This window comes from Nematostella vectensis, chromosome 6, assembly GCF_932526225.1.
Source record: "Nematostella vectensis chromosome 6, jaNemVect1.1, whole genome shotgun sequence".
NCBI classification, from domain to species: domain Eukaryota; kingdom Metazoa; phylum Cnidaria; class Anthozoa; order Actiniaria; family Edwardsiidae; genus Nematostella; species Nematostella vectensis.
The window spans coordinates 9,271,517-9,298,646 of NC_064039.1; the positions used below are offsets into that span (position 1 = coordinate 9,271,517).

Here is a 27,130-nt window from a genome sequence, read left to right on the forward strand (position 1 = left end):
TTGAGCGAGAGGAATGGAGGAAGGTAGAGGAATGGAGCGCAGACGGAAAGTTTGATGAGCAAGATTTTGAACGCGCGAAAAATAGTGCAAAGTTCGAAAAAGGAAGCAAGGATGAGGGAGCTGAAGGTTTGCCCGCTGGATACATAACGGAATTTGACATTGTCTTTTTAGGAAGTGGGAGCGTGAGTAAGTTTGGTTTCAGGGTAGTCTGCAATTCAAAAAGGGATAACTTAGCAAAAAATAATAACTTAAGGTAGCCTGGCCCAAAGTATTTAAAAGTTAAAGGTAAAATTTAGTATTGAATTCTGGATGCTACCCGGGGGCGCCTTATTACTCATCGGCGGAGAGCGCGAGCGAAGCATATAGCGGGGCCAGCACAGGGTACCCAAAAAACAGTTTGCAGAAATCGAAACTTAGCTCGTGCTGCATCATAGGAAATGTGTTAACCAAAATACGAATGATCAAAGCTTCCACAAGTCGGACAAGTCCCCGGTTTCTCCGAATCCCGACCTTGTGATGCAAATAGAAGGTTAACTCTTTCGTTGCAATTGGCAGGGAGTTACGCCACGGATGGAAATGTCGTAACTTACGTTCATTCAGCAGTCATCATGGGCTCCAAGGTAGATGTCAAGGTTGTGTTACTTGGCAAAGAATACAGCGGCAAGACGAGTTTGGTTGAACGGTACCTACATCACAGATTCAATGATAACTGCCCCTACCAAAACGTGAGTTTATAAATATAGACAGTAATTTATACACAGCTAAGTTTCGATTTTAACTTTGTGAATACACTATATGATTCATTTTGGTGATTTGTGTAAATTATTGGGATTTCGTTTTCCGTGTGTTGTTTGTTTTCAGTGTGTTGTTTATGACTTCTCATGAAACGGATTCTATACTTAAGTACTTATACTTATTTGATTATTTACTTGACTATCCTTTATAAAACTTATTGGGAAGTAAAAAAGAGACGTAAATTAAAGATTTCCTTTGTTGTTACAGCAAGCAACACATCCCACCATTATCACGAGAATACACTTGGAATACAATCCCTTCCATCTTTCATGATAAATACAGATAATTTTGAGTTGCGGATATGTAAATCACAACATTGAGTCGATGGTGAAGTTACCACCCTGTACTTGTCCTCAAACTAAGATTTATGGTAGCCTAATCCCTTATTGATTGCTCAATTAGTTATCCTCCTAACAGATAAAGCTTGCTGTTGTAAATATCAAGTGTATTTAATGTTATGTGAGGTATGCAAACCATTGCCCAACAGAGAATCAAACTCACACCATACTCACACAAGTCATCAAAACAAGAATGGTGCCTAAGCTCTTCAATGGCAGATCAAGGGGGCTGGTTCAATCCAACTTGATGTAGTAGTTGTTGTCTAAAAGTACTACACCCAAGGGACGCCAGATCACCAACTTAACAATGGGTCGGTACTCTGATTGGCCAACAGAAACAAAGCGCCTGTCAAATTGGGTTCCTTGGGAGCAGTTATGCATGACTCCTGTCGACAATCTAGACGGGACGAGGATACTTGGAGGTTGTTGAAGTCAATTCAATCAACGATTTGAGCTTGAAAACTCGGGGAAATGGAAAGAATATGAGCTAATGTAATGTGATATTTATCAGGCGATCGGCTCCCATAGTTAAAATCGTTGTGCGTTTTGCGAGATTTGTGCGTATTTTTCGAGAAACGAGCGATTTAGTCGAGGTGATTGGAAATTAGTAACCAACCTTTCCATCTTTCTTTAGTGGGAGTGATAGAGGGAATTCTAAATTTCTCCAAACCATGCAAAAGCGGCCCCAAATGTGCTCTAAATCGCTTAAACGTGTAAATAATAGACAGCTACAAGGACTACATCATGTTGGGTTGAATTTATAACATTTTTATAGAAGAATACTTGCATAAAGTAACATATGTTCTCTCCATTAATGGACAATGAGCTGGTCGGTTCAAAATACTCATTGACAGAGCCTGGGCTTCCTGTAGTCTAAGGGATGATGGGGGTACTCTGAATCTAAAGAATGGGAGCTCTGTTTGCTGTATTTGCCCCTTCTTGTTTGGCATATGTAGTAGTACCACAGCCTTTGAGAAATCCTGGAGCTTTGCTGGCTGTGTTTGCCCCTTCTTGTTTGGCATATGTAGTACCACAGACTTTGAGAAATCCTGGAACTTTGCTGGCTGTGTTTGCCCCTTCTTGTTTAGCATATGTAGTACCTCGGCCTTTGGGAAATCCTGGATTTGCCCCTGCCTTATTGTTTGTCTTTTCAGCTTCTTTAAACATTATGACCACCATTGTATTATTAGTGTGTTTTTTTTATTGTTTATTTTTTTTATAGACAATTGGAGCAGCCTTTGGGGCCAATAAAGTGACTGTTGGAAACAAATGTGTCACACTGGGGATATGGGTAAGGCAACCATAAGAGTTAGGCTGTACCCTTACTGATACAAGATCTGGCATGCCTTTTAAATATTATATTAAGATATCATGACCAATTTCATTAAAAGGTAGATTTAAACTTTGCGCTATAGTACAGTATTTCAGAAACCTGATAAAGGGATACACTATGGCTAAATTACAGAATACCATGCCGCATGATGTCGTTCCATTGTATCAATGCCTTGTTCTTTAGTATCTACAAAATCTACAAAAATTTCAATCAAAAATCTATATATCATATTGTAACTTGAAGTGCTTCCTGGGTATAGTATACACCGATCTTGTACATTATGAGGCAATCATGTTTTTTTTTTTTTTACACACAGGATACTGCAGGATCAGAACGCTATGAGGTTATGAGCAGAATTTACTACCGGGGTGCAAAGGGTGCTGTAGTGTGCTATGGTAGGTCACTACTAAAAAAATCATGCGATATTTTGGGTGGCAATCTCATGTGAGCTCTGGCTTTAGCAGCAAATTAACAAAAGCAAAAAGCAACTGACGGCAGTTGCTATGGTAAATTAGGGATCACCATTAGTGAACAAAGGGTCACCATGGAGAACTGATGGTCACCATGTTAAACTAGGGGTTACCTTTGCAAACTAGGGTCACCCTGGTAAACTAAAAGGGGTCACCATGGTAAATTAGGTCCCATCATAATAAGCTAGGGGTCACCATAAGAACTAAAGGATCACCATTGCAACCTAGCAGCCACTATGGTAAATTAGGGGCCACCATGGGAAATAACAGACCACCATGGTAAACTAGGAGTCACAATAGCAACCTAAGGGTCACCATGGTAAATTAAGTGTCACCATAGCGACCTAGGGGTCACCATGGTAAATTAGGGACCACCATGGTAAACTACAGTATGGGTCATCATGGCAACCTAGGGGACACCATGACAAACTAGAGGTCACCATGGTAAACTAGGGATGAGGTGCCCAAGCATGCTTTAGGCCTGAAACTACAGCTTCTTGTTTTAGACCTGACAGATAGAACCAGCTTTGACAGGGCAAAATTTTGGGTTAATGAGCTGAAGACATATGAATCAGTAAGTATCATAACTAACATTATATCAATGAGTAATGTACTCAGATTTTAAAAATAATCCTCCCTCTGCTTCAGTAGCCGTCACACCACCCCCTTATGACACAGAAAAAAGCACTTTTTAGAGCTTTTACGATATACCCCCCGTCTATGGTGGTTACTCTCCTTTTTACATCAATAATTGAATGATGTTGCCCAAAATCAGTATGGGACACTTGTGACTTTTTGGGTGGCAAACAAGCGTGCAGTCAGGATTTTAGTGGCAAATAACAGCAACAAAAACAACTTACAGTATTTAGCGCTTACGAAGTCAGAACATTTCCTTTTGTAAAAGGCGTATTTTCATTCCCCCTGGCATGACTGGTACATTCATTTCTCTGTTGAATTTGGCTTAAATATGCCACTTGAAAGGTCATGTGATCTTTTAGCACAAGTCCCCTATTTATTCTATTTTCTTCCTTTTTTTCAGAATTGCAAAATTTACTTATGTGGGACAAAGTGTGATATTGTCCAACATGACAAGAAATTGAGAAAGGTTGATTACCACATGACTACAGACTATGCTGATGGTATGATACTGTATATTTTAATGAACATATAATTATTATATTTAACACACCACTCCAACAAAAAAGAAGAACGATTGAGCGCAAGGCTTTTAGCACCAACAAGCTTCGTTTTTTTATTGTTTGTTGTTATTAAAGACGTACTGAGCTACTTTTTTGAATTTTTATTGCTTAATTTTGCAATAAAGAATTGTTTAACTCAAAATTTTAAATCTAATACTTGAAATAAATTAAAAACAGTTAATTAAAGTGCCTTGCTACAAATGTGCCCCCTTGCGACTTATAAGCACAAAAGGGTGCTAAATCACAGAATAGCATATGTCTTTTAAAAGACTTATGAAAACATAATGTCTGCCTGACGAAGATAAAAGAAATATTAGAGGCTCAGCCCCTTGCCCCCCTCCCCCCCTCCCCCCTGAGGCTTTCTAGCTTTGGTCTTGTTTATCTTTCCAGGTTCTGATGTAAAATTCATTTTGATTTCATATTCTAGAAATAGGAGGCAAGGTCTTTGAGACCTCAAGTAAAACAGGACACAATGTTGGTAAGCAAATCATGTCATTATTTTTATTGTATATTTATTTTTATATTTATATTTATTTGTTAGCCTCATCTAATAAAGCTTTCATGTAGCACAGGTCCATGCAGGAGTCCCACAAAGTTTGTGTGTGTGTGTGTGTGTGTGTGTGGGGGGGTGGGTGGGGGGTTAAGTGTTTCAAGAAAGGAGGAGCCAAATTCATTGTTCTCCATTGATTACTGTTTCTGAAAATAGGGGAACCAGGACCTTGGTCCAACCCTAGGCCACCAATGTAAAGAATTGAGTTATTTAAGTACTATTTTGTACATCAGATGAGGTATTTTATGAAATTGCTCAAGACTACACAAAAGAGGAGGACTTTGCAAAGAATGCAGGTACAGCGTTTCAGGTAGAACTTGACAACCGCATTAACAACAACAGTGCGAGGACTAGATGTATCCATTTGCAGAAATTGGTAGCACAAGCTAAAATCTTAAGTGATTAGCTGAATTTCCATTTTAAATCTTATTTGTCAAGGTTATACTCCCCTTGGTGGGAGGCATCATCAAAATGTCTATTATTATACCCATTAGTAGAAGTAACTCGGGCACTGCGGAAGACAAAATGGAAGACAAGTTTTTCTGTATTGTTTTTTTTCATTTCAATTGTTAGCCCCCCACTCTTCAACATTCTCTGCGGGCCTTGTAACTAGTAGGGATATTGATTTCTGCATCTATTACAATGATAACTGACACAAAATCTCTTACATTTTTTCCAGAAGAGGACCACATCTTACAGCTTCAAGACAGTCCACAGAAGCATTCCCAGTGCTGTGGTTTGAGGTGAAAAGAGTCAGACACCAAGTGGAGAAAGTATGAAGTTTTTTGGGGGGTAATAAAAAAAACACAATTTATTATGTGATGCAGTACAGCTAGATGTTGTAGCATAGGATGGTGATAAGCTGAGGTTCCACTCTCAGAGACAGGCACCACAGAGGGGGAGGTTCTCGGGGTGTACTGCCCACCACTTTATCGCTAAAAAGGAAAAAAAATTATAATAATTAAAAAAAGATTAAAAAAAAGGTTTTTCCATATCTTTTTCAGTTGTCAACATTCTCTGCTGTCCCTGGGAGAAGGGATACAATTTTTTCTTGTGTCAGTATGATATTGGTGAAGAAAGGGTTTTCATATGGAGAAATAGCTTTGGCTTAATTTTGCTTTATTGTTTTTCTACTGGCAGTAGAGCAATATATACACAGGGTCATACTTTTAATTATTCAGGTGTCAATTCATGAAGGAATAAATGTAATGTAATTGATTTATTTTCTTAAATTAGATTCTGTGAGTTGTGGTTTAAAAAAAAATAGCATTAATAATGTAGCACTGAAGCATTTACATGTACAAGTCCTTGCTCTACTATGAGATTCTTTTACAAAATTAAAAAATATATTATTTGTCTGGTATTCTATCACATTCTGCAGTATATATTTATATAACCACATACCACTTAGTATTTTGCTGGGATTTCTCATTTGACTAGTACCTGTTCTTACCTCCTGATGATAAACCTTGTACTAGAATACACGTAAGGTTGCTTAACATTTCGAAGAGCTCTACGAAATATCCCACCTTTACTTTTTGTTGCTCTCTATATTTGTTTTTGTCATCCCTATTCTTGCCATTCCACTACATTATGTTCCACATTTCCTCCCCTTCAGATCATCTCACTACCAACAACCCCCCCTCCCCCTTTTTTTATCCACCCACCCCAGGTGACTTGGTACAAAAACCCTCTTTCAACCAAAAGCAGTATAATATTATATAATCTCATACCACTTTGTATTTTGCTGGGATGACAAAATGGCAGCTGAAAGAGGCCTTTTAATTAGGGATGATTCTTTGAGTCCCTGTTCAGATCAAAGCAGAAACCTATGAGGTCACATAGGTTTCTGATCAATGTTTATAACCAATGAAGTACATCATTAAAAATGTATCTTAAGTGGTTATGATATGTCTAAATAAAGGCCAGAGACCTTGTGTTCGAGTTATCCTGTATACCAGTTATCCCTTGTTTGAGTGAATCTGTGTATGAGTGATCCTGTCTATGAGTGATCCTGTGTATAAGTGACCCTGTGTATGAGTGACCCCTGTGTATAAGTGACCCTGTGTATGAGTGACCCTGTGTATGAGTGATCCTGTGTATGAGTGGTCCTGTGTATGAGTGACCCTGTGTATCCACTGCCCGCAATAGACGTACTATTTGTAGACAAAGTTATAAAGTATAAGCGAATTAGATTTAAAAAAAAGGCATTCTAGATCACTCTGGTATGTCAAAAATCCAGAAATTTAACATTTTTGTAACTAAATCCGGTATTAATATCCCATGGAAATACTGCAATATCATTTAAAAAAATCACTTTTTGTTCTTTCGGAGGTGGTCATATTTTTATTAGAAGACTAGAAAATTAGGTCCATTTTTCAGATTTCCCACTACCCCGAGAAAAATCCTGGGTACAGGGGCCTGCAATGCAATACAATAATCCTTATTTTCATATAAGAAACTTTTAATAAGGACGTTCAGCCTAAGATATCGCCAAATTTTAAGGACATGCTAAGAAAATTCAAATATTGTTTTGTTTGCCTGATGCAGTCTAAATCCAGAATTGGATTGTATTTATAATTAAAAGCTTTTTTAAACGTATTATTGCTATTAATCATTTGTGTAATTCTAATCTAATAATTCCTGTGTATTATATTTTTATAAAATCTAAAATTTAAAAGAACATTTTCAGCCCTAAAATAAATTGGTCCCAAAAAGTAGCCAAGCTTCAACTTAAAATTGGACGTTCTTATAAAAAAAAACAAGTGTATATCTAAGTATATTCACAGAGACAAGGCGAGGCTCGACAATGCCCCGGGCACCAAAAAGGAAGAGCCTGAATTGCGTGTAAACCTCACAGTGATACACGGGGAGTGTGTGTGTGTGTGTGTGGGGGGGGGGGGGGGGGGGGGGGGGGGGGGGAGGGGGTTGAATAGGTTTTCGAATTGGAGGATCCGGGCCTAAGATGGCACGCGGATTGCGGATTTAAAGAAAAAATAAAACGGATTCTTTAAACGTACCGGATTCCGGATCTATTGAAAATTTAACGTCGGATTTCGGATTGGTTGACAATCGTGACTACGGATTTGGCCAATTATTGTCTTAGTGTTAACAATAAGGATTTTCTTATTATCGATTGTTTTCTTCTATCATGCGTTGTGGATTCGGATTGAATCGGATCGGCGACCCCTTTTCACCACCCCCTACGCCCATCCCATCCCCTCCCCTCCCTACACCAGCGATCAGTCACCAACAATCAGGACTACGAGCTCTTTGAGAAAAATCTCATGTCATCAATAAAAGTATTTCTGAAATAATTGGGTAGTAATTTAGAATTAAAAGGATAACTCCAAAAAATATAAAGGAATGCAAATAAAGCAAAAAAGAATGTTTTAATTTGCTGTGTTGAACACTGCAGTCGAAAAGCTGCAATGGCCATATCATTTCTTGGAGTGTGACGCATTTTTGAATGGATTGCTCTGAACACGCCTTTAGATATTATCTGGTTATACATACATATATATATATATATATATATATATATATATATATATATATATATATATATATATATATATATATATATATATATATATATATATATATATATATATATATATATATATATATATATATATATATATATATGGCTGTTCTTCCCTTTGGTGTCCCTATTTTCATTAATCCCATTCAACCAACTTAAGACAGGAAGTCGATTTAGCCTGTCAATGTCGCGGTTAGAATCACAGCTGGTCTTTTTAAGTACTTCCGGGTGCGTTTTTGTTTCAATTATTCCGCCATATATACTTAGCATATATTCGGAGTGCGGTTTGTTCCCTAAGGACATTTAACAATTTAGAATTTGAATAAAAACAAAAATAATATACTATGCTATAGTCGGTATCATGACTATCAAAATTATCCAAGCTTGAGTCGTTTGTTATCGCCTTTTGCCGTGGTTGGGTTGAACCGGTACCTTTACTGAGCGCGCGTCATTGAGATTTTTCTTGATATATGTAAATTGTAAGGACTTGCTCTCAATTTTTTATTTCATATTCGACCACAGACACGCATAACAGTGTGAGCTTCTAGTTTAAAATTACATTTTATTAAGCATTTATCACTGAGCATCAAAGCTTCAAGTCTATTTAGTGACTATACCATTTGACACAATTTCATAAAAAAAAGACACACCCTGCGGTCACATGTTTCTTTTTTTCTTTTCGGCTGTAAAGGCTTGCTTTTTTCCTATTTATCAATCTCTTTCCCTTTCGCGTATAAATCTAACGACACGCGAACTTTCCAAATTACGAACTGGTGCTCATATTGCCACAGTCCTCTCAGGTGATGTCGTTTTCCCAATCCCAAACTTATTACTGTTACGAGTACACGAACGACTGTATCGTACGTGGTTACAGAACCATTAATAAACAGCAGTGTACTGTTTAGATCCTGGTGACCATGCTAGCAACCATTTAACGTCATGGTTAAAGGTGACACCAGTTTTTTACTCCTGTGCTAGAATCACTTCCTCCCAGTCTTATCCACTTATTTATCAGAAACAACCTGTGGGATTATACTCAATTTCTTGGCTACGCTACTAATGACGTCATCGACGGTCCTCAGAAGAAGTTGAGTTGTGTCCATATGTGATAAGGTCACTGATCGTATCATCCACTGATAGTTCATTGGCGTAACATCGGCTTATCAGGACATAGTATTCGCATAGTATACCAAGTATACGTATAGCATGCATGTAGCTTTAGAATATATGTTTGACTTATCTGAGACTTCTGAGCAGATAAAACTAACTCGAATACGCGATAACACGAACATACCGCTGAATCGAAGTGTTCCCGGTTTCTCTTCAAGTACTTTTTACTCTTCAATAGCACGTTCCGGTGTACCTTGAAGGTTTGAGTATTAGCTGTCTAATGTGCAAGCGATATGATTTTCTGGTCACGGAGATTAAACAATAGCTTTCTAGGCCAAGTATATCTGCGCATATAACTTTTACAAAATACGAATTATTTGAGAGGGTAGTTTTACAGGGTAAGCCATCGAAACTATTCCTGCCCGCAAAACGTACAATACGCATCCCTTTCCCCATCTTTTTCTTTCGCAATTTTCAAGAATCAGTAAAAACTTGTAAACCCTTCTAGCTGCGTAATTAACGGTATCTAGTACTGCGAATATAAACTCTTAAAAGCAAAGTTGTTTTATCTTGGAAGTTGAGTTTGTTGATACTTTTTTTCGCGGCACAGACGCTCGTTTTTTACGTCAGCGGTGATTTAATGAGGGTTTTTCGGTCGCGAATATAAAAATGTTTTTAATCTTTATCAGCAAATCGTATTTTAGTCGAAACATCGATAACCGCCCAAATGATTGTTCTTCTTGTCTCACGGCTTTTCGAAGGTAGGCTTTTTGTCTTCGGGTAATCATATCCGATGAGATGTAGACTGCATCGTCAACACCCCGAGTATTGCAATCGGCGTGGTGTCGCAAGATCAGGGAAGCGGCGAACGATTATCGACTGATTTTCATCCGGCTTCGATCTGTGACAGCTAAAATTATAAAGTGGGTGGTGGAGCAATCCATCTTTAGTTCCTAGGAATTAGAACAAGTTATGGAACTAGAAAATATCGTAGCCAACACTGTGTTTATCAAAGCAAGAGAAAGTGAGTTTTTACGTAGAATCGCCATTCTGCTATGGAGTTTACTTGGACATTGCTATCAGCACTGTTGCATTTCTTTTGCTCAGATATTTCGCACTCTGTTTACTTCTTCTGCAAACATTCCCATATCCATTTACTAGTTCCGAATATTGTATTGAGTATAACAAGCCATTCTATTGCAGGTAAAAATAAAGGACGGAGCAAAAAATGGCGAGAATTACTGAAGTTCCCGCATTATACTCAATGCAGCTATCTGCGAACCGAATGTAAGTAAGTTAGTGTGTATAACAATCTTTCGCCTTGGAATCACCATAAGCGAACCTTGAGCTCTCCTCGGCTAACCTTTAGCTATGTGTCTTCTTTGCAGTGGCTCCCAATTACATTCGCAACTGCGAAAAAGAACCCATAGGCAGAGAATTATTCCGAATGTTCTGCGCTCAAGAACGCGAGTTTCAACTGGCCATCGATTTCCTTGATTTAGTCGTGAGTATAAGCTTTGCTAGGAAACCACATCAAAGATCCCCTTGATTAACACTGACTAAAACCCATGAACGAGGTTAACCGGCTTTATACTTTTTGTGGAACTGCTGCAGGACAAATACGAGAAAGCCGACTCTACTAAGCGACCAGAACTGGCGCGAGATGTCACAAGACTATATTTACAACCGCAGGTTAGCAAACTCGCGTTTTTCTTCCCTGAAATTTGCGGCTTCTTCTATTAGTTTATCTCTTTCTGTCGCTCAAAGTGTAAAATTTATTGCTTTATTGGTACTATAAGTAAATCCGATGGGATATATATAGAATAAAGTGCAACAGATCTTGATAAAGGAGGTCAGGAATACGGCACTCGAGCAAGATGTTCAGCTTCTTGTTGCTACGAGATCGGTCGGCAATTTAAACTGCTCAAGCCCCGAGACCGTTTCGCTGGCTTTACCCACTTTCTTGCTTATTTTTCAAGTGGTGTCTGATTTCAATGTTTCGTGTATTAAAAGGGCGCTGTTATCGAGGAAATAATCATTTTGTTTTGATCAACGATCCTAGTTGGCCCTTCCTCGACCGATCGAAGCTATAACCAGGCAGTATAAACATTTCTTTTAGCTCGTTTGGATAATGCCAACCTATCTATTTGTCCCTGTCCTAAACGCGAATTCAATTTTCACTCAGAGTGATAAAATTCTTTTCTCATCTAGGGTTATAAGGACGTGGTTTTATTGTTTTTCAAATTTGTGGCTGCATTTGGGTATTTCACTTTATGTGGTTCTAGTATGATATATGAGCTAAGTATATGCATAAATGATAAGTTATTCAATTTTACATTCTACAGTATTCCGTAATATTCAAATCTCAAATTCTATGGGTAATCGCAGACATAATGTGCCAATGAGCTAACAAACCAATCAATTTTTTTCACTTTAAACAACTTTATTGTATACTGAGAATACACACAATAGCAAAATTTATTATTATTCTTTTTTACACTTCCTCAAGCTTTTAATTGCAAACAAAGACTTTAGCTAGAATGAAGAGATTCAAGGGTAGGAAATTACTGCCCCCTGATAGCAAAAATTGTTAGGTCTTTATCCCTGCACAGTCAAAGGTTAATTTTGATTGAAGGGATAAATCAGTAATTCATCTGCCATCAAATTAACCCTTGTTATTTCCCAAATCTAACTGTAATTGTAAATCTGTTCAGGATGTCAGGCTTATTTTCTCTATTTCCTATTTTCTTGTCAAGTACTGGAAAGAGCTTGGGGGAGAGGGAAGGGTATTGTATTGTGTCCTATTAGTGGCTGATCATGGTTTCTCACCTCAGTGTGAATACCCTCTGTGTGATAACTAATGATAAAATATGGCCATTTGTCTATTAATGATGACAATTGCACTAATCCATTATACGACATTAAGCTGACCTCTCACCATTTCCTTCTAGAATTCTAAACTATGTTTGTCAAAGGTGAACCTTATCCATAATTGCTGTAGTGACTTTTGAAAATTATCCAAATACATAGTATGTACTCTTTCATGAACAGCCAGTGGTACTAATTGTGTTATTGTTAAGGGTAAATTGCAGTAAGTGTGGCATAGAGCAATATCTGACTAAAGTTTTTATAAGATATATTATTTTTATATATTATTATTATCATATATTCCTAAAATCTCTTCTGCAATCAATAAATTTTTTAGCCAATTTAACTATATAAACCTTTGTCTAGCACAGACAATCTTGGCCAAAAAATGACACTTCAAGTTTCTTGTCATATGAAGTTTTTTTTTAAACTAAATAATACGTTATTCACATGTAATAAAAAAAGGAAATACGAATGAAGACTATGTTTGATTGAAAGTACATGCCCAAGAATATTCGCTCTTAAGACAGTGTATGTAGTGTGCAATGCTGGAGCATGGAGTTGAAGGCTCAAATTTATTTTTGCATAAAAATGATAATTTTTATGATAATTATATTTTTTAACCAGCTTTTTGGCCATATAAAAATTATCAATTGGAGAAAGATCATTATTTGAATAATGGGTCTTTATAAAACTTCTAGAATCATTATTGCCATATACACAATTTAAATTCAGGATTAAATATAACTAAAATTACAGTTTATAGAATAGTAGTTTTTAACAAAAATATGTATGTTGAAAAAAATGTATTTACGATGTGCTTCTGACTGGTCATTCTAATAGCAGCTTCTGTGCCTGGCAGGACAAGATTGTATGACGTTTCTTTCAAAGTCAGATGAAACACCCTGTTCTGCCTCTTTCTCTACCCGTCCTTAATTTTTCTGTTTACATAACATTTTGCACTGCCATCTGCTTCCGTCCTTTAACTGTGAACATTTTTTTTTCATTAACGTATGTCTCAAACATACATGTTTTGGAAAGTATTGTCTCATTTCTAGTTTGCTGAATGGCTCTGTTTTGAATGTTTGTACTGTTATTTTATCAGCCAATAGAGAATGAGAAATGAGACATTCTCGACAGAACTTTCATGTTTGAAGCAAACTAGTTCAAAAAAATATTCACAGTTAATGGATGTGTGTGATGGAAAGTATTACTGCATTATATTTATAGACCAAGATAGTTGTACAAAACAACTAATTGAAATATTTTTGCACATTCTACAGGAAGATAATGGCGAGGAAGACCTGACAGTATGCAGAGCTCCAGGGGTCCTGGATGATACTGCTAGCAATGCGTATAGCTTCGTCTCAAGATCTTCTGATGAGGAATTCACCATTAATATCTTCAGGGATGCAGTTAGGTAGGTCTGTCTTAAGCATTGTCTGTGTTTGCACAAGGCTTAGCATTTTTTTCCAGTGATACAAATCGGCCTATGGGGGGGGGGGGGGGGATTGTTCACTTAGTGGTGTCTCCCTTGGCATCAATGAATAAATGATTGAATGAAAGAATGAATGGATGGGTTTATTATTCACATTTACAGTAGATTTAAACTGGACTACAGTGGTGCTCAGATTTAGACACAAATTTACTGATCGAGACCCATAGCAAGTAAACTCTCTTGGTCTTTATGTGGTTTATTTTCTGACTCAGCACAAGCTGTGAGCTCTTACATTGTGTGTCTTGCGCCTTTATATTATATGACCATGTCTATCATCAGGCCCTTAGCCAGGATATTGAGCGGGATGGTTCGTTTTTCCATTTCAGAGGACCAAATTTCCGGTATACCCCTCTCCTTGCCTTATAACATTAGGCAATCAATCTTGTATTTAAAATGTTGTTAATAGGGTACTTTTTAACATATAGCGATAATAATAAAGATAATTATTATAAAAAAGATTTTTATAGTTATTTTAAAGACATTGATGTGCACGGTATATCTTCAGCCAAACGTTTTATATTTTTGTTTGCTCTGAGCGGACCTTAAAGCCGGGTGGGGGGGGATCGTCTGATCCCCCTCTGTCTACGGGCCTGATAATTACCTGTATAAATATGGAAATCGTTCCTTGCTTGGCACAATGAGAAATTGGGCACATACTATATGTAACTGTATGGTCACATGTGCCAAGCAAGGAATGTTAAGAAAATAACTTTAAAGAAGACTAGAATAATTTTATATTGAAAACAAAAATGGTTTCCTTTTTACAGTCAAATGATAATAACTGGGTGTGTTTTACTGCATGCATTGAAATTTTGTGAAATGCTTATAGGTTCTAGTGATCAACAGAAAAAAACTATATGATTGACTTGATAATTTTTACAATGAACTTTGGTATGAGATCATAATATATATTTCAACCTAATAACTATTGATTAAATAGTGCAATATAAAATAATGTGCTATGTATGATTAGTTTTCTCTTTTTAATTTTTAAAGTGAATTTTGATATGAATTCATAATATACTGTGTATGTCAAGCTATTAACTATTGGCGGATTAATTTTTTTAGATTGGAAATGAAATAGTGTTTTAATCTTATGTATAACCTAGCCAATTAACAACCTTTGCTGTCATTTTGTACTAATTAGGAAAGGAATATTTTCTTATTCATTCAGCAGGTGTAATGTTAATGTTCTTTCAATTTTGGCCCAGAAAGCTATTCATTAATTTCTTTATTTTAAGTGTCATATGGCTTATTGAGATTAAAATTTGAATATTGTGAATTGTGTCTAATATATCCATTATCTTCCATTCATGTCTTTTATGTATTTTCAACTTTTTAGTCTCCCCAGTCGTTAATTAACAGTAAGTCTTTGTATTTTTAACTTTTTAGTCTCCCCAGTCATTAATTTTAAGTAAGTTGACTTAAAATCTTTTAACAAATGAATAGCACACCCCCTGGATAAAATTGTTTTGTCTACTTCATCATGGTATTTAACAATAAGAGACCTTATTGTAGTTTTGATACGAAGAATTAAGATGTAAGGATATACTTAGTAAACTTCATGCTGTATAGAAATTGCATAGATATCTGTATAGATATTGCATATATATCTGTATAGAAATTGCATAGATATCTGTATAGAAATTGCATATAGATATCTGTATAGAAATTGCATAGCCTTCAACCCACCTGCATAAGGCGGGTGTCACAAGATTTTGCAGACCTCATCACAAACCTTTTTTTTTTGTGTGTGTGAGAATGTTCATACATTGTCTTTATTCACCTGCATTTGCTCTTTTTTTTTTTTTTGTTGAAGAGACAATGCCCAAAGGAATCAGGGAAACACCCTTTTTAAAATCCATATACTTTTGAGGCCCTCCCTTTAGACCCCCCACACTATCCTCACGCCCCCCCCCCCCCCCTGGGATAATAAATAAATTTCCCCTAACATAAGTAAAATCAATTTGATGGCAATATCATGGTCCCCTTGTCAAGAATTTATAAAGTGTGACACTTTTAGGCTGGGTGCTTATTTGGGGGATTGCATTTGATGGACCATTTAACAAAGAGGAGTTTCTTATTCTTAATTTATTAAGCTTTACAGTCAATGTAAAACATCTATTCTCTTTACTGTGTACAGCACTTATTGGTTCCTCCTGATCCTCTGTTGCAAATTATAAAACAACAACCTAATTGTAATCTATATCAAAAGGACAGTGCTGAAAAATGCAAGACTAGTTCCAGTACCGCGCGGTTAAACCAGCCTTTTTGTTTTGAAATGGCGGCGTTTTACCGGCGAACTGTCACATTTTGGTGAATGCTAAGAAAACTAGATAAACCTAAGGCTAAAATTTTCTTTATGACTCCCTCATTATCACACAAATCTGTCATCTTTTGTACAGTATGGTTTTAATGCTGTACAGTAAGTCAAAACAGTGACCGAAGTCGGCCTTTCGCACCTTTACTCGAACGATTCAACACTTAGATTTTGTTTGTTTTCGCCAGAACCCACGCATGCGCATATGTTATTCAGCACTGTCTATCAAAAGTGGTATCAGGAGACGGGATTTAGAACTGAAATATGGGGTTAAAGATGGTTTGTTTACAGGGAGGGGGTCACGGGGTTAGCTCAAACCATAGTAAAATAAAATAAATAAAAATAACTGTGTCATTTGTGACTCCTGCCTTATTTCATCCATATTATATATTCAACTATTTTGATAAAACCAATTATTTCCTTATCTGCCACCTTAGATGTTAGCCAATATGTACAACAATAAAGAGATTTTCTTTTTCTTTCAGGGAAGTGAAGGATTTCCTCTCTGACAAACCCTTCGCAGCATATCTAGATTCCTATTATTTCTTGCGCTATTTACAATGGAAGTGGTTAGAAAGGTATAGGCTTTAGATTATGCAAATAACTCAGATCCCCTATGATTTTTTCCAAGGTTCCATATCCATAATATACTACTGTACCTACCCTGATTGATTCTGACACCATCCAAAATGTTGACCCAAGCAAACAAGCTGACACTAGCTTGTGATTGTAAATAACACAGAACAGACAAAATATGAACAAGTAAAGAAAAGGCACCATCAGTGCATGAATCTATTAATTAAATTGCAATTCAATCAGTGAATTAGAGCCATTGCCTCCACAGGGCATAGGCCATCATAGAGCAAGGATAATGGCTTATCCTCTCTGTACACTGAATGACAAGATGTGTTTCCATTCCAACCCTAATATTTTTTTCTCTCTTTTACAGACAACCTGTCACAAAAAAGACATTCCGACATTACAGGGTCCTGGGTAAAGGGGGTTTTGGGGAGGTAAGTATAAAGCCAGGTCAATGATATAGGTACAGTAGAATATTTTTAACGGGAGGAAATATTTATTTATATATTCAATAAAAGGTTACCAGTTTGCCCTTACTCCAGGGAAATTAAGCCCTCCGAAGTATTGGATTACCATGCAGATTATTGTTTTGTTGTTACTTGATTTTTTTTTGGGGGGGGATACAATTTATTTTAAATGATAAATCGATTAGAATTGCACACTACTGGACAGTACTTGCAATAGATGAGTTCCTGTGGCAATTTTATCACTCCACTATTTTTTATGTCGTCTTTCAGGTGTGTGCTTGCCAAAGTAAAATCAGTGGCAAAATGTATGCAATGAAGAAATTGGAAAAGAAAAGAATAAAGAGGAGAAAAGGAGAAGCAATGGCTCTGAATGAGAAAACTCTATTGGAAAAAATTGACAGTATATTTGTGGTGAGTTTTTGCCCATGACTTCATTCAAAGAATGTGTTGTGTGTTGTTATTCATACCCCAGTTAAAAGCATTTAACATTCTTGAAGTCACAACCCCCAAGAGAGGGTGCTACCCCGCCCTTATAAATACCACACACCAACAACCTTAAAATATCTTGGATAAAACAACTGTGATTCTACTGCAATTATTATTACTGTATAATAGCTTTGAAAATTTTACACTTTAGGCATTCCATAGTCCCCCTCCCCTTGATAAAGAATAGTTCCATTCTGTAGCTTTATTTGGCTATCATTTAGTCTATTATTCTTAGCTTTTCTGGTTCCATAAAATGGCCTGTTATCTTTCAGGTCAGCCTTGCTTATGCTTATGAAACGAAAGATGCACTGTGTATGGTGCTCACCCTAATGAATGGGGGCGACCTTAAGTTCCATGTGCATAACATGGGGAACCCTGGTTTCGAGGAGGAAAGAGCTGTATTTTATGCAGCACAAGTCACATTAGGTTTGATACATCTCCACTCTCAACGGATAGTCTACAGGTATGTATCATATTGCTGATCCGGCCATCAGGGCCATCAGATTGATTAGCAACAACAATAACAACAATTATTGGGCCTTCAGGTATTGGTTCATCGAGCACTTACAACAACAACAATAACAAAAATCTTTATTTACCCCAAGCTTATATATAGCTAATCTATAAGATAACAAAATATGTATTCATATGATTATTCCAGTTCAAATCTTTCACCGGGAGCCAAAATAGTGCTCTACTTGTCCAACTATTGTATTTATATAATTATATATAAATATCACACAGCAACAACTGAAGAAATCATCGTCAAGGACAAGAATCAAGGACAAATGCCAGAAATTTATTTCTCACAATTATGAAACATTTTCCCCTGAGGTAGCTCTAAACCTAATGAGGTAATAAGAATGCTTGTCCTAGATGCAAAAAGACTTAACAAGAATCCTCCTTTCAAAGAGTGATAAGTAATGGCATTTATTTATATCCCTGAGCATACACAAGAATTTGATAAATTACCAACCAAACCTCATCAGCCAGGGCTTTTAGTTTCTAATTGCATTTGGTTTGTTTTCACCTTAACAGAGACTTGAAACCTGAAAACCTTCTCCTTGATGACTATGGCCATGTCCGCATATCAGACCTTGGGCTTGCTGTGCAAATACGCAATGGGGAGACAATACGTGGTCGTGTTGGTACCATTGGGTATATGGGTGAGTTGAGATGCAACCAGCCTTTTTCCACAGCTTCAATGATCTTGTATTTGTACCATAGCCTTTCATCCTGTATGTCTGATCTTGTATTTGTACCATAGCCTTTCATCTTGTATTTGTCAGATCTTGTATTTGTACCATAGCCTTTCATCTTGTATTTGTCTGATCTTGTATTTGTACCATAGCCTCTTATCTTGTATTTGTCTGACCGGATGCAACTTTTTGTAAAGTGTCATTGGAATTTGAGCTTTTCGTCCCTGAGCTGATACACAGGGCAATGATGATCAAGGAAAAATTATCTTAAAAAGCCAAAATCTGGTTATGTGCACTTCGGGCTCACGTCATTTGTGTTTTAAAAATCAGTCCGTAATACAAGGAACTTATAGCCACTGTAGAAATTGTGTCTTCTCTCTCTATCTGGAATTGCGCGTTTTCCATGTTTTTCTGTCATGTCTGTCTGACCATGATCTTGTATTTATACCATAGCCCCTGAGGTTGTGAAGAACGAACGTTACACCTTCTCGCCTGATTGGTGGGGACTAGGGTGCCTTATCTATGAAATGATCCAAGGAAAGGTTAGTTTCCTTTTTTCCCTGGTATTGAACATATACCAGCCATTCACTGCACCCCAAAGCTAATGTGGTGGAGAACTGTGTAACAAGAAATGATAACCATATCATTTGTTGTTCTCAGTCACCTTTCAGAGCAAGAAAAGAAAAAGTTAAGCGAGAAGAAGTTGAGAGGAGAGTGAAAGAGGACCAGGAAACATACTCTGACAAATTCACTTCATACGCCAGATCAATATGCGTGCAGGTGGGTATAAAAATGCCTTAACAACAACTTTTTTCTTAGGTGAGCAAAGTGGTATCTAGTCACCTAACAATTTGCAGGTTTTTTATTCCAAATTTATCAACAAACTACTACTGTAAGTTTCTCATAAAAGCCATCCTCCATCTTTTAGACTATACAAAAAAGATCCCAGTGTGAGATTGTGCTCTATTGTGCTCTAGACTCTTAAAAAAAGATCCCAGTGTGAGAGTGTGCTCTATTGTGCTTCAGACTCTACAGAAAGATCTCGTATGACATTGTGTTCTACTGTGCTTTAGACTCTACAAAAAAGATGGATCCCAGTATGACATTGTTCTTTGTGCTTTAGACTCTACAAAAAAGATGGATCCCAGTATGACATTGTGTTCTTATGCTTTAGACTCTACAAAAAGATGGATCCCAGTATGATATTGTTCTTTGTGCTTTAGACTCTACAAAAAAGATGGATCCCAGTATGACATTGTGTTCTTATGCTTTAGACTCTACAAAAAGATGGATCCCAGTATGACATTGTGTTCTTATGCTTTAGACTCTACAAAAAGATGGATCCCAGTATGATATTGTTCTTTGTGCTTTAGACTCTACAGAAAGATGGATCCCAGTATGATATTGTTTTTTGTGCTTTAGACTCTACAGAAAGATGGATCCCAGTATGATATTGTTCTTTGTGCTTTAGACTCTACAAAAAGATGGATCCCAGTATGATATTGTTCTTTGTGCTTTAGACTCTACAGAAAGATCCTACCAATCGGTTAGGGTGCAAGGAAGATGAAGACATCCGCAATCATCCTTTCTTCAGGAGTGTTTTATGGAAGCAGCTTGAAGCAGGCCTTATCCCGCCACCTTTTGTCCCAGATGTAAGTATTGGCTTAATTCAGTCAGGCAACAAATCAGGCAGACCAAGAGAACATGAATAAAATAATATATTATTAATGCTATTTTTGGGCAAACAAACAAGTGGAAGGGCAGACAAACAGTTAGGCATGCAGGCAAGGCAGAAAGACACTAAATCGACAGACATTTGGAAGGGCAGACAGACACTCAGAAAAGTTGACGAGTTGATAGACGCAGTTAGGCAGACACGAAGACACACAAGCAGAAGTTAATCAGACGGACGTGTTGATGACCGTGAACTTAACAAATAGATTTCATTTTTGCATGCGTCTGTCCTCTAATAGATGCACAGATGACGTCACAGCGTGTCATGAACATAAAAGTGTGCAACGAGACGCAGTCGAGTTGCATGACTGTTGCTCATGACACACTGTGAAGTCTTCTTGCATCTATTATAGGACAGACACACAATTTTTTTTTATACAACAATAAAAATGTTTTCTTAGGTTTGTCTTTGGGTAGCATGCGGGCATGCTAACGCCAAAAGTACATGTGTCCTCTAATATCACATGGACTCTTGACCAATCAGAACGAGTGATTTAACGAGTGTCGTTGTATAAAGATAGATAGTTAAACAATCAGTATATCTGTAAGATCAAGCCCACACACTAAAAGCTTTAAACTAAATAACAAACAAACCAGCATTATCTCTTAATTATCATTCCCATTCTCACAATTCCTAGTGCAGTTTGTATTTTAGCCACAAGCGGTGTACTGAAAAGACCAATATCTCTCACCTATCCCCAATTTCTCTCACCTATCCCTTATACTATCTTTGTTTCAGCCCCGGGCGGTGTACTGCAAAGATGTTCTGGACATTGAGCAGTTCTCCTCAGTCAAGGGAGTCAGAATAGATGAGAGCGATGAGGAATTCTACCGACGCTTTGCATCCGGGTCCGTCCCGATTCCCTGGCAACATGAGGTGAGAACTGTCAAGCTGATGGTAGATTTAGGCTGCGAAGTATAACATGTCTGCTACATTTACAATGCGTTCCTTTGTTCAGACAGTTCACATATCCCCCTCGGTCCAATTTCATCTGATTTGCCTTTAATTTGCATTAATTTCTTGGCACAAGTTTGATCCAGAGTCTTTAAGACCACTCAAACCATGCAACTTTTCGGAAAGCTAATTTCGAACGTTTTAGCCTATTTCGGTGTGAGTGGTCATTCGTTTGAAGAAAAAAAAGATCTTAGTTTTGTCCAAATAGGGCCCCCCTCCCCCAATATTTAGAAATATATATATACGAACGAGTGCCCCCGCTATTTCTTAATGTTTCTGTATTGTGTACCCCATATTTCAAGGCCTGCTACACCACTGTCACGTTCGGTTAGTCCTTACTTTTCTCTATCCTTCTGCACAAAGCCTCGTTATTCCTCTGCTCAAAGACTCACATTCCAAACGCTTCACGTCTGCTATCTTGACCAATACTGTTACTTGATCCTTCCACAAAGCCTCACGTTTGCTCTCTAGATCAAGACTGTTTGTCTATCTTTCCACAAAGCCCCACGTTTTCTCTCTAGCTCAAGACTGGCTATTCAGGCCGAAACTGTTCCCCTATTCTTGCACGTTTGCTATCTTTACCAAAACTTTTCCTCATTCCACCAAGACTCACAATTACTATCTTGCAGATGATCGAGATGGAATGCTTTAAGGAGCTCAACACCATGTTCCTTCCCACGGGGGAGCCCACCCCTGACCTGACGGGAGAGGCCCCCCCGGAACCACCCAAAAAGTCTAGCTGCTCTTGTTTTGGCGGAGACGTGAGTACCTTATTTTGTAGGGACCCTAAACTTAACAGCATTTCATGCTAGAGGCACCCCTTCTCCCCCTTTGCCACCAAAAAGTGGGACATTTTATATTTAAAAATCCTCAAATAATACCCTATAACTGCCCCAACCCCCCCCCCCCCCCCTTTCCTCCTTAGCAAATCCTGGGTATACCCGGCTGTACAAAAAAAAAGAGAAAGAACTCGGCACTTGAAGGGTTGCGTACTGGAAAACTCAAAATGTCCCAATTGAGCAACCTTTCAATTGTGGATGTTTTTAATCCAGAGCTCAGCTATCAAGTAATGACGTCTCCAATGACGTTATTAGAAACCACGTTTCCTCCTACGGGGATTTTGGAATTTTTATTGAAGCCCTAAAGATTGTTGAATCGTTTATCTAATAATTAATGATGGTGTCCCTGACGGCCATTCTGATATCTCTTGCAGGACGATCTATAACGCTTCTGGTTTTCTAGTGCTTGTTTAACAGCACAAGACTGGACCATACGTAAGGTCCCTCGCCAGCCTACGAGACGTGGACACGGACTTTTATCCCAGTAAACGACCAAGCTGCGGGCGAGACAGGTCAGCTGTCGTCCCTGGGTTACATGGCGTGTCTTCTACCTTGAGCATTGCATGAAGTTTGCTCTTTAAAGCTCTTCCAATTAGAAATATTGCCACCCGCCTGTTGTACAAAGTCACCTACGACCTATTCTTCTACTCCGATTTCTATCAAAGTTGATGGTGATTACTTGGCAGTCCCCAATCACATGGGATATCGTTTATTTTCCATGTTGTATGGCGGGTGATGGACACCATGATGATCCGAAATAGGATCAAAATGAAGTATTAGAATTTCTGCCTCGTTTTGTTACGAAATAGAATTTGGCGAATAAACAATTCGTCTTTTAACTACTGATTATAGCTAGCAAATTTGGAAAGACAAATATCAAAAGATGGTTAGTATTATTGACACATCGGACAGTTTGTAGTTAAAATGGTTTCAATGTAATTGGTGCAATTTGTACAGGACTTCTTGTTTCAGCAGTGACCTCACTGTAAAAAAAAATATTTTGCATTTTATGAGAATTAAGAATTTTCCGGGGCCATTGTAAAGACTGCGGATATCGGCCCTCAAACATCCGCGCATGGGTTATTGAATTGTTTAGGAAGCTGCTAGTTTTACTTGGTTCGAGGTAGCCATTTCGTTCTTGCGTATAGTACCATGAATTTCGTCAAGCTCTATGTTTTTTTCCTTCATTTTTTTTTACTATACTCTAGTACGTCACCTTTGCAGTGACTGTAGCGATGTACTAGAGTATAGCTTATTTGTTCTGGACCCTACATGGTAATTTCTTGTAGTCCTACGCTGTTTTTTAGAGCTTGAGCTGATACCCTTCATCAGGCGATAATATGGAATCATTTTTCATTCCGTATTCTCGGGTCCCTTTTATTTCATTACCTGAAAACTTGCATGTTTAGGATATAAACACTATGAAGTTAAGACATCTACAAAGTATACTTACTTATACGTATGCTGCATCGTGCCATTTCAGTTGTACAAAGTGTGAACATGGCTTACATGTGACTTGTACAAAGCGTAAGTGTGAGCTGTACCTAGGTATGCACATGGCGTATATTGTACTCAGTGTACATGTAGATGCACTTCGGGCCATCCACCTTCCATGCGAAATGATTTGGCGAGAGGTGCATTTTAACTTGCCATTACAACCTGAGGCTGCCAAGGACCCGAAAAGCTCGCTTCCGTTGCGTTGTAGCACGCGCATATTAGTTCATATTAGTTCAGTTGCTCTTTACTGTTCTTTACCGTAGGCTTTTACAGTGTAAATATTGCACAATATGAGGCCAGTATGTCGTCCAGTGCTACTGCTAACCAGACTTCTTGAAGATCTCCTTAAGTTTAACATACCAGCTTTGTGAGTACTTAATTTTATTTTGACACACAACACTTTGAACTCACATACCAACTAGAAATTTTTATCGGTATCAGTAAATTCGTTTATTCTTCTACTTGATTGATGCTAATGTTATGTTTTGAATAAGCTTCCAACTTATCAATCTGGGAGAGACATGATAACTTGAAAAAAGACACTGCTTTTTCATGATTGTCATGGCATTCTCACAAAGTTCCCCGTTACATTTCAAGTTTAATATGATACTCCTCTATACTGACTTAAAGCTCTTCGGAAATAGACTGGTACTCTAGACAATCACTCCCTGGACAAGATTTTTTAATTTGCACAATGCTCGAACAAGTTGGCAGTAGCACTGAAATGCATACATGTCCACCCTTCAGGTAGACCGGTAAAAATTATCAATGTTTTCTTCTTACTTGTGGTATCTACCCACCCATTCACATGTTCACAGAGCTGAAAAGAATTCTTTTCGAAGGTGTTTTTGAATTGAATATAGTTGTGGTACAACCACACATTGATTACTGCACATTCGTTAATGGATTGATAAACAAATTTAGACACTGAAAAACATGCTTTTATTCTAGATGCTTCAGTGCAATTGTGGGAATCGAGTTCGTCAGGCAATATAGAAGACATGTTGCAAACACCTTATGTGACAGCAAAATCAACAAATGGGAGGTGGTTTTTTAGTTGAATTTATGAAGCCTTTCAAACTCTTTTCCTAGTGCCCTTGCATGCTTTGCTGTTGATAGCACTATGGCTCAGTTAGCCTCTTTATACATAGGGAAACGTAATGAAGTATCATTTTATTTGAAATACAATAGTGTTGTCTTAATATAGTTCAACTCAGGCACAGGTCCAGTGTCATGTACCATGACTGCTCTAAGGTGGGGCTATTACTATTGCCAGCCGCATGCATCTACAGCAACCTTTCAATATCATAGACACAGGCCTGTACCCAGGATTTGTCTTGCAGGGGTGCAACATCCGAAAAAGTGGACCTAATTTTTATGGGGGTGGGGGGGATGGGTGGGGGTAGTTTTCTGATAAAAATCTGACCAAACACGAAAAAAACAAAAAGGGATTTTTTTTTTTTTATGCCTTTGCAGCATCTCCAAGTGATGTTTATTGTCGGATTTGGCTACAAAAAAGTCTGAGTTATAGATTGATGACATACCAGAGTGATCTACCTTATTCTTTATAGTTTTGTCTACAAATAGCACGTCTATTGAGACCCAAAAATGGACTTTCGGCCGTTGTAATGGGTACGTTCGCACCCCCCTGGGTACGGGCCTGAGGCATGAGAAGAGGTTTGCCACACCCCAACTCCCTCGACCACCACTAGCACCCTCTTATTTTAGATACTTAACAATAAGGTCACACCCCGACCAGTGTGAGGTCAAGCCTGGTAAAGTCTGCCTACCTGGATCTGTGCTTGTGGTAAAATCTAGAGAGTTAGGCCCATCAGTATCTCCTTCACATACATAGTCAAAAGGGGTAACAGATGGGGATTATCACAAACATGGTTTTCTTATCGAGTTTGTTGGATATTTTTAATAACAGTATTGTTCCAATACCTTTTATGCAGTTATAAATGTATAATATATGTAAATGATATAAAATATAATTTATATCTTGAATTGCATCAGTAAAGCTCTGTGAATGTGGATCTTGATGTTTTGCCTCCATTATTTCTAAAGAGGAAGAAATCTAGTTAAATTTCTTATCTACTAGATGGGAGTCCCCCCCCACCCTACCCTCAGTTCTCAGCCACATTACCAAATATTTTTTTTTGAACAAGACATTTTGAATATGTCACATAATGGGGGAAGCACCTCTGAACCCCCTAAAGTTTCAATATCTTTAATAATATTTGAAGATCCCCATAAAATATTTGCTGCCCCAGCTCCGTAACAGGCATCGAAATATTTGAGGGGGGGGGGGGGCTGCATGGTAAAACCCCCTTACCTGGTGAGACCCGACCGATTTTTGCCTCCCATAAGGTTCTGGGGCAATCGGCTAGCGCGTTCAGTTAGACCGAAAGGTTGGTGGTTCAAGCCAACCCAGGCCGATGAAATATGTATTTTGCATAGTTTAATACTTTAAACGGAGCGCCAGAAACTATTAAGTGTCTAAGTGTCACGAGTTACGTTCAGTGTCCGTCTCTGCTGCCCAACTGCTTGATCCACGTTTTTTAACCTTATGCATCATTAGATTTTTGAATTTTTATTTCTTCTGAACTTAGACAGATATCCAATAAGGAGGTATTTCGGATAATTTTACACGGCTATTCAACAGCCCCAGATAGGGAATTTATTTATTGTTAAATAGGGAGCTACGGCGTCATGAATAATTTGTCTATTGTTTCTCGATAATAAAGAATTTTGGACTGCTTTCCACACTAATGCAACGGTTGGAATATAGGTCAGTTTTACCTCATTAACAAAAAACAATGGAAAAATTATTCATGATGTTATATTTCGAGAATGTTAAATTTGATTTGCTCATAGCTTTAATCACGTATTGACAAATTTTGTAGAATTTAACTTGAAAATCAAGAGATATATCGTCATGAATATTTTCCTGTTGTCTTTTTATAATGAGACAGTTTTTGTATCATACAGCAATCCCTCGAGCCCCTTTGATCTGATTAGCTGATAAATTGAGTCACATGATTAGAGTGATCCTAATCCGGCAATAGCGTGGAAGGTATGTTTCCTGGAAAGTTACAAGAAATAAAGCATCGTGAGCAGTTTTTCTCCAGCCAATGTAAAAGTATTTACTAGATGCCAAATTTAATTCCGCAAGAGTCTCTATTCCCCCCAAACAAAAATAGACAAAAAAAAACTTTCAAAAAAAAAAAATTCCACCGATCTGGTGAAACGTTCGCCAACATGGTGGGCTTTTTATGGAAACATATTATTTCAACCCCCCCCCCCCCCCCCCCCCATACACACAATGTTCACATATAAGCTCCGAAAA

The 27,130-nt window shown here is 37.7% G+C and overlaps 2 protein-coding genes across 3 annotated transcripts; both read left to right on the forward strand.

The window, feature by feature from the left end:
* Positions 1 to 433: 433 nt before the first annotated feature.
* On the forward strand, positions 434 to 6,048 carry LOC5519769 (ras-related protein Rab-24). Of its 2 annotated transcripts, none has more exons than XM_032364782.2 (8): positions 434 to 725; positions 2,356 to 2,424; positions 2,783 to 2,861; positions 3,443 to 3,510; positions 3,976 to 4,075; positions 4,563 to 4,613; positions 4,919 to 4,995; positions 5,365 to 6,048. In XM_032364782.2, exons 1-8 carry the CDS (start codon positions 609 to 611, stop codon positions 5,425 to 5,427), a joined length of 624 nt encoding a protein of 207 aa, XP_032220673.2. In that variant the 5' UTR covers positions 434 to 608; the 3' UTR covers positions 5,428 to 6,048. The 2 variants fall into 2 exon arrangements, with proteins under 2 accessions (XP_032220673.2, XP_001639640.2); XM_001639590.3 differs by having other exon boundaries at positions 435 to 725; positions 4,919 to 4,981.
* Positions 6,049 to 10,207: 4,159 nt separating this feature from the next.
* On the forward strand, positions 10,208 to 25,003 carry LOC5519770 (G protein-coupled receptor kinase 5). Its single transcript, XM_032364785.2, has 16 exons — positions 10,208 to 10,363; positions 10,543 to 10,626; positions 10,728 to 10,843; positions 10,954 to 11,031; positions 13,491 to 13,627; positions 16,511 to 16,603; positions 16,975 to 17,038; positions 17,342 to 17,482; positions 17,830 to 18,020; positions 18,596 to 18,723; positions 19,210 to 19,298; positions 19,417 to 19,536; positions 20,277 to 20,408; positions 21,230 to 21,367; positions 22,075 to 22,206; positions 22,659 to 25,003. The coding sequence occupies exons 1-16, from the start codon at positions 10,312 to 10,314 to the stop codon at positions 22,668 to 22,670; spliced, it is 1,707 nt and encodes a 568-aa protein (XP_032220676.1). The 5' UTR covers positions 10,208 to 10,311; the 3' UTR covers positions 22,671 to 25,003.
* Positions 25,004 to 27,130: the final 2,127 nt, after the last annotated feature.

Coding starts and splice junctions, on each gene's coding strand:
- LOC5519770 (XM_032364785.2), top strand. CDS start 10,312: ATGGAACTAGAAAATATCGTAGCCAACACTGTGTTTATCAAAGCAAGA. Junction 13,628..16,510: donor ATCTTCAGGGATGCAGTTAG/GTAGGTCTGTCT, acceptor TTTTTCTTTCAG/GGAAGTGAAGGATTTCCTCT. Junction 19,537..20,276: donor CCAGATCAATATGCGTGCAG/GTGGGTATAAAA, acceptor TTTGTGCTTTAG/ACTCTACAGAAAGATCCTAC.
- LOC5519769 (XM_032364782.2), top strand. CDS start 609: ATGGGCTCCAAGGTAGATGTCAAGGTTGTGTTACTTGGCAAAGAATAC. Junction 726..2,355: donor ATAACTGCCCCTACCAAAAC/GTGAGTTTATAA, acceptor TTTTTTTTATAG/ACAATTGGAGCAGCCTTTGG. Junction 3,511..3,975: donor AGCTGAAGACATATGAATCA/GTAAGTATCATA, acceptor CCTTTTTTTCAG/AATTGCAAAATTTACTTATG.